This window comes from Oncorhynchus keta, unplaced genomic scaffold, assembly GCF_023373465.1.
Source record: "Oncorhynchus keta strain PuntledgeMale-10-30-2019 unplaced genomic scaffold, Oket_V2 Un_scaffold_9322_pilon_pilon, whole genome shotgun sequence".
Taxonomy (NCBI): Eukaryota; Metazoa; Chordata; class Actinopteri; order Salmoniformes; family Salmonidae; genus Oncorhynchus; species Oncorhynchus keta.
In genome coordinates, this window is record NW_026291015.1 from 74,973 (window position 1) to 87,866 (window position 12,894).

The 12,894-nt window shown below is 45.1% G+C and overlaps 1 protein-coding gene across 1 annotated transcript in view; it reads left to right on the forward strand.

Moving 5' to 3' along the window:
* The window catches only part of LOC118382620 (cysteinyl leukotriene receptor 1-like), a 32,704-nt gene that overhangs the window by 15,635 nt on the left and 4,175 nt on the right, over window positions 1-12,894 (forward strand). Inside the window, exon 3 of the mRNA XM_052517662.1 lies at window positions 3,288-3,378. Coding sequence (XP_052373622.1) covers window positions 3,298-3,378 — 81 coding nt within the window. The 5' untranslated portion in view covers window positions 3,288-3,297. The remainder of the gene's footprint in view (window positions 1-3,287; window positions 3,379-12,894) is intronic.

Below are 12,894 nucleotides of genomic sequence, written 5' to 3' on the forward strand. Positions count from 1 at the left end.
CTACCAGTGTTCTGGCCTCCAGATAACATTGTAGGTAAACTACCAGGAGGACCAGTGTTCTGGACTACAGCTAACATTGTAGTTAAACTACCAGTAGGAACAGTGTTCTGGACTACAGCTAACATTGTAGATAAACTACAAGTAGGAACAGTGTTCTGGACTACAGCTAACATTGTAGTTAAACTACCAGTAGGAACAGTGTTCTGGACTGCAGCTAACATTGTAGATAAACTACCAGGAGGAACAGTGTTCTGGACTACAGCTAACATTGTAGTTAAACTACCAGCAAGACCAGTTTTCTGGACTACATCTAACATTGTAGTTAAACTACCAGGAGGACCAGTGTTTTGGACTACAGCTAACATTGTAGTTAAACTACCAGGAGGACCAGTGTTCTGGACTACAGCTAACATTGTAGTTAAACTACCAGGAGGACCAGTGTCCTGGACTACAGCTAACATTGTAGGTAAATTACCAGGAGGAACAGTGTTCTGGCCTGCAGCTAACATTGTAGTTAAACTACCAGGAGGACCAGTGTTCTGGCCTACAGCTAACATTGTATTTAAACTACCAGTAGGAAACAGTGTTACATTTACATTTACATTTAAGTCATTTAGCAGACGCTCTTATCCAGAGCGACTTACAAATTGGTGCATTCACCTTATGACATCCAGTAGAACAGTCACTTTACAATAGTGCATTTAAATCTTAAAGGGGGGGGGGGGTGAGAAGGATTACTTATCCTATCTTAGGTATTCCTTAAAGATGTGGGGTTTCAGGTGTCTCCGGAAGGTGGTGATTGACTCCGCTGTCCTGGCGTCGTGAGGGAGTTTGTTCCACCATTGGGGGGCCAGAGCAGCGAACAGTTTTGACTGGGCTGAGCGGGAACTGTACTTCCTCAGTGGTAGGGAGGCGAGCAGGCCAGAGGTGGATGAACGCAGTGCCCTTGTTTGGGTGTAGGGCCTGATCAGAGCCTGGAGGTACTGAGGTGCCAGTGTTCTGACTACAGCCGTTACCAGGAGGACCCTCACAGCTCCATAGGCAAGCACCATGGTCTTGTAGCGGATGCGAGCTTCAACTGGAAGCCAGTGGAGAGAGCGGAGGAGCTAGGGGGTGACGTGAGAGAACTTGGGAAGGTTGAACACCAGACGGGCTGCGGTGGCGTTCTGGATGAGTTGTAGGGGTTTAATGGCACAGGCAGGGAGCCCAGCCAACAGCGAGTTGCAGTAATCCAGACGGGAGATGACAAGTGCCTGGATTAGGACCTGCGCCGCTTCCTGTGTGAGGCAGGGTCGAACTCTGCGGATGTTGTAGAGCATGAACCTACAGGAACGGGCCACCGCCTTGATGTTAGTTGAGAACGACAGGGTGTTGTCCAGGATCACGCCAAGGTTCTTAGCGCTCTGGGAGGAGGACACAATGGAGTTGTCAGCCGTGATGGCGAGATCATGGAACGGGCAGTCCTTCCCCGGGAGGAAGAGCAGCTCCGTCTTGCCGAGGTTCAGCTTGAGGTGGTGATCCGTCATCCACACTGATATGTCTGCCAGACATGCAGAGATGCGATTCGCCACCTGGTCATCAGAAGGGGGAAAGGAGAAGATTAAATGTGTGTCGTCTGCATAGCAATGATAGGAGAGACCATGTGAGGTTATGACAGAGCCAAGTGACTTGGTGTATAGCGAGAATAGGAGAGGGGGCCTAGAACAGAGCCCTGGGGGACACCAGTGGTGAGAGCGCGTGGTGAGATGGTTAGGACGCCCAATTTTTCCATTTTTGATTTGTTAAAAAAGTTTGAAATATCCAATAAATGTCGTTCCACTTCATGATTGTGTCCCACTTGTTGTTGATTCTTCACAAAAAAATACAGTTTTATATCTTTATGTTTGAAGCCTGAAATGTGGCAAAAGGTCGCAAAGTTCAAGGTGGCCGAATACTTTCGCAAGGCACTGTATTTCCCAGCCAGTTAGTGACAAGCTTAACTGTAATCTTAGAGGTGAAATCAATTGAAAAGTGATGTGATGTGTTTAACATAGCTACTAGCAGGATGTTTTTCAGCTGGTACTGACAGAACAGTCCTGACCCAATAACTGATATTGACAGAACGTAAAAGTTCTGACGCAATAGCTGGTACTGTCAGAACAATCCTGACCCAGTAGCTGGTACTGTCAGAACAGTCCTGAACTAGTAGCTGGTACTTTCAGAACAGTCCTGACCCAATACCTTGTACTGTCAGAACAGTCCTGACCCAATAGCTGGTACTGTCAGAACAGTCCTAACCAATAGCTGGTACTGACAGAACATACAGTTCTGACCCAAATGCTGGTACTGTGAGAACAGTCCTGACCCAATAGCTGGTATTGACAGAACATAACAGTTCTGAACCAATAGCTGGTAATGACAGAATATAACAGTCCTGACCCAATAGCTGGTACTGACAGAACATAACAATCCTGACCCAATAGCTGGTACTAACAGAACATAACAGTCCTGACCCAATTACTGGGAATGTCAGAACAGTCCTGACCCAATAACTGTTATCTTATTGTCTGCAGCAGGGAGGGTTAGGGTGTTCTGTGGTATTCTCTGCAGCATTAAAGCCAATTTATGCTTTATCCCGGAGCGTAGGTTCCGTGGCTACATGTGTATTGTGTGACACAATTGCGAAGGCCCCGGAGTCATGCTGAGGCTAAATCAAGCTCCGTACCGCATCGCCGAGTGCCTCTAAAATGTTGTACCAATGTGGAGGACTCTGTTGGTGTTCTGTGGAATCTCTTCTCCTGAGAACTGACTGAACATCAACAGAAAAGTATCAGATTAGTATCTGCTTCATAAACAGCAAGGCTTTACGACAAACACATCTTAGATAACACATGTTTTGTAGGTTGCCATCAAAGCAAACATAAAACTACTCTGTATTACTGTAGTACTGGAAGGCTTCCTGGTTCTGCCCTAGTACGGGATTCCTGTCATTGTTGTTGAAAACTCCTCCAACGTTCTTTTCTTTCATGCAGAGGCGTACCTGAACTCTGTAGAAAAGTGTTTTCTTTCATGTAGTGCAGAGGCGTACCTGAACTCTGTAGAAAAGTGTTTTCTTTCATGTAGTGCAGAGTTTTCTTCTCTTCTCATACTGTCTGTCTGTCTTCCTCTCTTTTTATACTGTCTGTCTGTTTTCCTCTCTTTTTATACTGTCTGTCTGTCTTCCTCTCTTTTTATACTGTCTGTCTGTCTTCCTCTCTTTTTATACTGTCTGTCTTCCTCTCTTTTTATACTGTCTGTCTGTGTTCCAGACATGCAGACATGAATCTAGCAGAGTTTGACAACGTGACTCTGAGGGACAACACTACCAACTGTCTGTCTATCGATGACTTCCGTAACCAGGTAACCATATCTGTCTGTCTGCGTGCCTGTCTGCCCCCCCGCTCCCCCTTTCATCCATGCATATATACTTCTATGCTATGGGAAAGCTGTGCAATGAGAGAGATCGATTGGTTAGTGGTATCTAACAGAAGCAGTGTGTTACAGTCAAGGCACGGCATAGTACAGGGAGAGCTCTGCAGTGCTGATTTATGACATCTGAATGTGCATCAAATGGCAACAAGATCATATTGTACAGCAATTTCAACAGGTAACATGTTTGAAGTAACCCTGGATGAACCCTGGATTTTAAACTGTCATGGTTAAAACATATTGATACAACAGTAGCTAAAATGGGGAGAAGTCTGTCCATAATAAAGCGTTGCTCTACCTTCTTAACAGCACAATCAACACGGCAGGTCCTACAGGCCCTAGTTTTGTCTCACCTGAACTACTGTTCAGTCGTGTGGTCAGGTGCCTCAAAGAGGGACTTAGGAAAACTGCAATTTGCTCAGAACAGGGCAGCTAGGCTGGCCCTTGGATGTACACAGAGAGCTAATATTAAGAATATGCATGTCAATCTCTCCTGGCTCAAAGTGGAGGAGAGATTGACTTCATCACTACTTGTATTCATGAGAGGTATTGACATGTTGAATGCATCAAGCTGTCTGTTTGAGCTGCTGGTGTACAGCTTGGACACCCATGCATACTCCACAAGACATGTCACCAGAGGTCTCTTCACAGTCCACAAGTCCAGAACAGACTATGGGAGGTGCACAGTACTACCTAGAGCCATGACTACATGGAACTCTATTCCACAGTACTACATAGAGCCATGACTACATGTAACTCTATTCCACAGTACTACATAGAGCCATGACTACATGGAACTCTATTCCACAGTACAACATAGAGCCATGACTACATGGAACTCTATTCCACAGTACTACATAGAGCCATGACTACATGGAACTCTATTCCACATCAAGTAACTGATGCAGCAGTAGAATCCGATTTTAAAAAACAGATACAAATACCTTCTGAACAGCAGGGACTGTGAAGAAACACAAACGTAGGCACAGACACATGTATACACACACACGATAACATATGCACATGTACACAGAGATTATGTTGTGTAGATATGTGGTAGTGGTGGAGTAGGAGCCTGAGGACACACAGTGTGTTATGAAATCTGTGAATGTACTGTAATGTTTTGGAAAAACTACTTTAATTTTGCTGGACCCCCGGAAGAGTAATGGGGATCTTACGGGGATCCATAATAAAATCAAATACAAATTAAGCCGGTGACTGATGTGGTAAACTCCTCAATGTTTTCGGATGAATCCCGGTACATATTAAAGTCTGTGCTTGCGAAACAGTCCTGTAGCTTAGTATCCGCTTATTCAGATTACTTCCTTATTGTGCGCGTCACTGGAACTTCCTGTTTGAGTCTTTGGTTGTGAGCGGGAATAAGGAGTATAGAGCTATAGACAGATTTTCCAAATGCAGAGCTTTGTATGCATTTAATTTATTTTTATGTTTTAACTTCACCTTTATTTAACCAGGTAGGCTAGTTGAGAACAAGTTCTCATTTACAACTGCGACCTGGCCAAGATAAAGCATAGCAGTGTGAACAGACAACAACACAGAGTTACACATGGAGTAAACAATAAACAAGTCAATAAATAACACAGTAGGATTTTTTTTTTTAAAAGAGTCTATATACATTGTGAGCAAAAGGCATGAGGAGGTAGGCAAATAATTACAATTTAGCAGATTAATACTGGAGTGATAAATGATCAGATGGTCATAGAATGAGCGTAAACGACTACATTGCGTAAGACTCCGGCTGAGGGCTCTCAGAGTAATTCTTGTGTAATAGACAGAGGTAGCTATTTTTCCTCCCGGTCTTACTGAAAATACAGCTGTCCCGGTTGATATATTATTGAATAGATATTTGAAAAACACCTTGAGGATTGATTATAAACAACGTTTGCCATGTTTCTGTCGATATTATGGAGCAAATTGGGATCTTTTTCGACATTGTTGTGACTGCAAATTTCCGGTCGAATTCCCAGCCAAACGTGAAGAACTAACGGAGTTATTTCGGCTACAAAAATAATCTTTATGGAACATATTTTTTAAAATTTGATTGCTTTTCTGATTTTCGTGACCAGGTTGCCTGCTGCTAGCTGGGTAAAATGCTATGCTAGGCTATCGATAAACTTACACAAATGCTTGTCTTGCTTTGGCTGTAAAGCATAATTTCAAAATCTGAGATGACAGGGTGATTAACAAAGGGCTAAGCTGTGTTTCAATATATTTCACTTGTGATTTTATGAATTTTAATATTTTCTAGTAATATTTTTTGTCCGTTGCGTTATGCTAATTAGTGTCAGTTGATGACAATTCTCCCGGATCCGGGAGAGGGAGTTCCTGCTAAATTGTAATTATTCACTCCTATGGCCTATTTATTGCCTACCTCCTCATGCCTTTTGCACACAATGTATATAGATTATTTTTTTCTACTATGTTATTGACTTGTTAATTGTTTACTCCCTGTGTAACTCTGTGTTGTTGTCTGTTCACACTGCTATGCTTTATCTTGGCCAGGTCGCAGTTGCAAATGAGAACTTGTTCTCAACTACCCTACCTGGTTAAATAAAGGTGTTCTCAACTAGCCTACCTGGTTAATTAAAGGTGAAATAAAAATAAAAAATAAATAAAAAGGCTATTTGACCAAGAAGGAGAGTGATGGAGTGCTGCATCAGATGACCTGGCCTCCACAATTACCCGACCTCAACCCAATTGAAATTGTTTGGGATGAGTTGGACCGCAGAGTGAAGGATAAGCAGCCAATAAGTGCTCAGCATGTGGAATGGTTAGACCAGATGCTGCTGGAAGTGGTCTCGGAGGGCCAGTAGTAGGTACTCTTTCCTCTGGTCTAAAGAAACATGCCCTCCGGCAGTGATTGGGGACATTACCCTGTGTAGGGCGATGTCTTTCGGATGGGACGTTAAACGGGTGACCTCACTGTCTGTGGTCACAAAACTTCCCATGGCGCTTATTGTAAAAGTAGGTGTGTTATCCCCGGTGTCCTGGCTAAATTCTCAATCTGGCCCTCATACAATCATGGCAACCTTATCATCCCCAGCTTCCAATTGACTCATTCATACCCCTCATACCCCTCTACCCGAAGGTTGTTGCTGTAAATGAGAATGCTCTCTGTCAAATGACCTGGTAAAATAAGGGTAAAAAGGTTACCAGGTGTATTCTACATTCAGTCTGTAACCATGTGTATGTACTGTATGCGTTACCAGGTGTATTTACATGCTATCTCTCGAGTGGCACAGTGGTCTAAGTGCAGCTGTGCGACTAGAGATTCAGGGTTCGAGTACAGGCTCTGTCGCAGTCGGTCGTGCCTGGGAGACCCATGGGACGGCGCACAATTGGTCCAGTGTAGTCTGGGTTAGGGAAGGTTTTGGCCGGAAGTGATGTCCTTGTCCCATCACTCACTAGCGACTCCTGTGGGTGGCCGGGCGCAGTGCATGCTGACACGGTCGCCAGGTGTACGGTGTTTCCTCTGACACATTGGTGCGGTTGGCTACCGGGTTAAGTGGGCATTGTTTCAAGAAGCAGAGCGGCTTGGTTGGGTTGTATTTCAGAGGAAACACGGCTCTCAAACGTCGTCTCTCCCGAGTCCGTACGGGACAGGTAAACAGGTAAATCTACTGTATGTGTTGCCAGGTGTATTCAAATATGACAGGTAAACACAGTGAAATTATTACCTACGAGCCCCTAACCAACAATGCAGTTAAAAAAATAAGAATAAGAATAAGAAATCAAGTAATTAAAGAGCAGCAGTAAAATAACAATGTACAGGGGGGTACCGGTACATAGTCAATGTGCGGGGGCACCAGTTAGTTGAGGTAATGTACATATGGGTAGAGTTATTAAAGTGACTATGCATAGATGATAACAACAGAAAGTAGCACAGTGTAAAAGAGGGGAGGCAATGCAAATAGTCTGGGTAGCCATTTGATTAGATGTTCAGGAGCCTTATTGCTCTGGGGTAGAAGCTTTTTTGAAGGCTTGTCGCTCCGGTACCGCTTGCCATGCGGTAGCAGAGAGAACAGTCTATGACTAGGGTGGCTGGAGTCTTTTACAATTTTTAGGGCCTTCCTCTGACCCCGCCTGGTGTAGAGGTCCTGGATGAGAGGAAGCTTGGCCTCAGTGATGTACTGGGCCGTACACACTCTGTTGTGCCTTGTGGTCGGAGGCCGAGCAGTTGCCATACCAGGCAGTGATGCAACCAGTCAGGATGCTCTCGATGGTGCAGCTGTAGAACCTTTTGCGGATCTGAGGACCCATGCCAAATCTGTTCAGTCTCCTGAGGGTGAATAGTTTTTTTTTGTGCCCTCTTCAAGACTGTCTTGGTGTGATTGGACCATGTTATTAAAAATATATTTATTTAAAAAAAAATAAGTTTTTATGTCTGTTGTCCCCAGCCGCTAACTCAGGCTCTGTGTGTAGTTAACCGACCCTCTCTGCCCATTCATCCCCATTTTACCTGTTGTTGTTTTAGCTAATTAGCTGTTGTTGTCTCACCCGTTGCTGTCTTAGCTAGCTCTCCAAATCAACACCTGTGGTTACTTTATGCCTCGCTGTATGTCTCTCTCATGTGTCAATATATGCCTTGTATACTGTTGTTCAGGTTAGTTATCATTGTTTTAGTTTACAATGGAGCCCCTAGTTCCACTCTTCATACCTCCGATACCTCTTTTGTCCCACCTCCCACACATGCGGTGACCTCTCCCATTATAACCAGCTTATCCAGAGATACAACCTCTCTTATCATCACTCAGTGCCTGGGCTTACCTCCGCTGTACCCGCACCCCACCATACCCGTGTCTGCACATTATTCCCTGAATCTATTCTACCCTGCCCAGAAATCTGCACCTTTTATTCTCCCCAACGCTCTAGGCGACCAGTTTTGATAGCCTTTAACCGTACCCTCATCCTACTCCTCCTCTGTTCCTCGGGTGATGTGGAGGTAAACCCAGGCCCTGCATGTCCCCAGGCACCCTCATTTGTTGACAAAAAAACCTTGGTTTCATGTATGTCAACATCAGAAGCCTCCTGCCTAAGTTTGTTTTACTCACTGCTTTAGCACACTCCGCCAACCCTGATGTCCTTGCCGTGTCTGAATCCTGGCTTAGGAAGGCCAACAACAATTCTGAGATTTCCATCCCCAGCTACAACATTTTCCATCAAGATAGAACAGCCAAAGGAGGAGGAGTTGCAATCTACTGCAGAGATAGCCTGCAAAGTTCTGTCATACTTTCCAGGTCTATACCCAAACTGTTTGAACTTCTAATTTTAAAAATGAACACCTCTCCAGAAATAAGTCTCTCACTGTTTCCGCTTGTTATAGACCCCCCTCCGCACCCAGCTGTGCCCTGGACACCATTTGTGAATTGATCACCCCCCATCTAGCTTCAGAGTTGGTTCTGTTAGGTGACCTAAACTGGGATATGCTTAACACTCCGGCAGTCCTACAATCTAAGCTAGATGCCCTCAATCTCACACAAATCATCAAGGAACCCACCAGGTACAACCCTAAATCCGTAAACATGGGCACCCTCGTAGATACTATACTGACCAACTTGCTCTCCAAATACACCTCCGCTATTTTCAATCAGGATCTCAGCGATCACTGCCTCATTGGCTGTGTCAGCTATGGGCCCGCGGTCAAACGACCACCCCTCAGCACTGTCAAACGCTCCCTAAAACACTTCTGCGAGCAGGCCTTTCTAATCGACCTGGTCCGGGTATCCTGGAAGGATATTGACCTCATCCGTCAGTCGAGGATGCCTGGTCATTCTTTAAAAGTAATTTCCTCACCATCTTAGATAAGCATGCCCCGTTCAAAAAATACAGAACCAAGAAAAGATATAGCCCTTGGTTCACTCCAGACCTGACTGCCCTTGACCAGCACAAAAACATCCTGTGGTAGACTGCAATAGCATCGAATAGTCCCCAAAATATGCAACTGTTCGGTGAAGTCATGAACCAATACACGCAGTCAGTCAGGAAAGCAAACACTAGCTTTTTCAAGCAGAAATTCGCATCCTGTGGCTCTAACCCCAAAACGTTTTGGGACACTGTAAAGTCCATGGAGAACAAGAGCAGCTCCTCCCAGCTGCCAACTGCACTGAGGCTAGGTAACACGGTCACCACTGATAAATCCATGGAGAGCAAGAGCACCTCCTCCCAGCTGCCCACTGCACTGAGGCTAAGTAACACGGTCACCACTGATAAATCCATTGAGAACCAGAGCACCTCCTCCCAGCTGCCCACTGCACTGAGGCTAGGTAACACGGTCACCACTGATAAATCCATTGAGAACCAGAGCACCTCCTCCCAGCTGCCCACTGCACTGAGGCTAGGTAACACTGTCACCACTGATAAATCCATGATAATCGAACATTTCAATAAGCATTTCTCAATGGCTGGCCATGCCTTCCTCCTGGCTGCTCCAACCCCGGCCAACAGCTCCGTCTCCCCTGCAGCTACTCGCCCTAGCCTCCCCAGCTTCTCCTTCACCCAAAACCAGACAGCAGATGTTCTGAAAGAGCTGCAAAACCGAGCAACAGTACAAATCAGCTGGGCTAGACAATCTGGACCCTCTTTTTCTAAAACTATCCGCTGCCATTGTTGCAATCCCTATTACCAGCCTGCTCAACCTCTCTTTTGTATCGTCCGAAATCCCTAAAGATTGGAAAGCTGCCGTGGTCATCCCACTCTTCAAAGGGGGTGACACCCTAGACCCAAACTGTTACAGACCTATATCCATCCTGCCCTGCCTATCTAAAGTATTCAAAAGCAAAGTTAATAAACTGATCACTGACCATTTCGAATCCCACCGTACCATCTCCGCTGTGCAATCCGGCTTCCGAGCCGGTCACGGGTGCACCTTGGCAACGCTCAAGGTACTAAATGATATCATAACCGCCATCGATAAAAGACAGTACCATGCAGCCATCTTCATCGACCTGGCCAAGGCTTTCGACTCTGTCAATCACCATATTCTTATCACCAGACTCAATAGCCTTGGTTTTATTAATGACTGCCTCGCCTGGTTCACCAACTACTTTGCAGACAGAGTTCAATGTGCCAAATCGGAGGGTGTATTGTCCGGACCTCTGGCAGTTTCTATGGGGGTACCAACTATTTTCTCTGTATATATCAATGATGTCGCTCTTGCTGCGGGAGATTCCCTGATCCACCTCTATGCAGACGACACCATTCTGTATACTTCTGGCCATTCCTTGGACACTGTGCTAACTAACCACCAAATGAGCTTCAATGCCATACAACACTCCTTCCGTGGCCTCCAACTGCTCTTAAACGCTAGTAAAACTAAATGCATGCTTTTCAACCGTTCGATGCCCGCACCCGCCCGCCCGACTAGCATCACCACCCTGGACGGTTCCGACCTAGAATATGTGGACAACTATAAATACCTAGGTGTCTGGCTAGACTGTAAACTCTCCTTCCAGACTCATATTAAACATCCCCAATCCAAAATCAAATCTAGAATTGGCTTTCTATTTTGCAACAAAGACTCTGTCACTTACGCCGTCAAACTTACCCTAGTAAAACTGACTATCCTACCGATCCACGACTTCGGCGATACCATCTACAAAATAGCTTCCAACACTCTACTCAGCAAACTGGATGCAGTCTATCACAGTACCATCCGTTTTGCTAACAAATCCCCTTATACCACCCACCACTGCGACCTGCATGCTCTAGTCGGCTGGCCCTCGCTACATATTCGTCGCCAGACACACTGGCTCCAGGTCATCTATAAGTCTATGCAAAAAACTATGCCTTATCTCAGTTCACTGGTCACGATAACAACACCCATCTGTAGCACACGTTCCAGCAGGTATATCTCAAAGCCAACACCCCATTTGGCCGCCTTTCCTTCCAGTTCTCTGCTGCCATTGACTGGAACGAATTGCATAAATTGCTGAAGTTGGAGATTTTTATCTCCCTCACCAACTTTAAACATCAACTATCTGAGCAGCTAACCGATCGCTGCAGCTGTACATAGTCCATCTGTAAATAGCCCACCCAATCTACCTACCTCATCCCCATACTGTTTTTGTTTTATTTACTTTTCTGCTCTTTTGCACACCAGTATCTCTACCTGCACTTCTTCATCTGCTCATTTATAATAATAATATATGCCATTTAGCAGACGCTTTTATCCAAAGCGACTTACAGTCATGTGTGCATACATTCTACGTATGGGTGGTCCCGGGAATCGAACCCACTACCCTGGCGTTACAAGCGCCATGCTCTACCAACTGAGCTACAGAAGGACCATATTATGGACTTATATTATTATATTATTATTATATATTATTATTATATTATTATTATTATATATTATATTATTGCTCATTTATCACTCCAGTGTTAATCTGCTAAATTGTAATTATTCTCTCCTATGGCCTATTTATTGCCTACCTCCTCATGCCTTTTGCACACACTGTATATAGACTTTCTTTTTTCTACTGTGTCATTGACTTGTTTATTGCGTTATTGGCTTGTTTATTGTTTACTTCATGTGTAACTCTGTGTTGTTGTCTGTGTCACACTGCTTTGCTTTATCTGGGCCAGGTCACACAACTTTTTCTCAACTAGCCTACCTGATTAAATAAAGGTTAAATTTTTAAAAATGTATTTTTTTAAAGAATGTTAGTTTGTTGGTGATGTGGACACCAAGGAACTTGAAGCTCTCAACCTGCTCCACTACAGCCCAGTCGATGAGAATGGGGGTGTGCTCAATTCTCTTTTTCCTGTAGTCCACAATCATCTCCTTCGTCTTGATCACGTTGAGGGAGAGGTTATTGTCCTGGCACCACACAGCCCTATAGACTGGCTCGTCGTTGTCGGTGATCAGGCCTACCACGGTTGTCTCATCGTTAAACTTAATGATGTTGTTGGAGTCATGCCTGGCTGTGCAGTCATGAGTGAACAGGGAGTACAGGAAGGGACACAGCATGCACCCCTGAAGGGCCCCTATGTTGAGGATCAGCGTGGCGGATGTGTTGTTACCTACCCTTACCACCTGGGGGCGGCCCATCAGGGAGTCCAGGATCCCAGTTGCAGAGGGAGGTGTTTAGTTCCAAGGTCCTTAGCTTATTGATGAGCATTGAGGGCACTATGGTGTTGAACGCTGAGCTGTAGTCAATGAATAGCATTCTCACATAGCCGCTGCGTACGGCCCAGCGCTGTCGGCGAATTTTAGAAACATTAGCGGAAGTTGAGTAAGGGACCGTGCATTTGCAATATGGAGTTTCTCATCAATCAAACAGCAAATTACAAAATGTTCCCTTCATGTATGGAATGGTACCAAAATCAAAAAGTGAGTTTTGGGCCATCTCTGCGCAGGGGATGAACGCCACCCACTCCACCGTCCGGTCCTGGCAATATGACCACAGAAACCTACCCACACAAGGT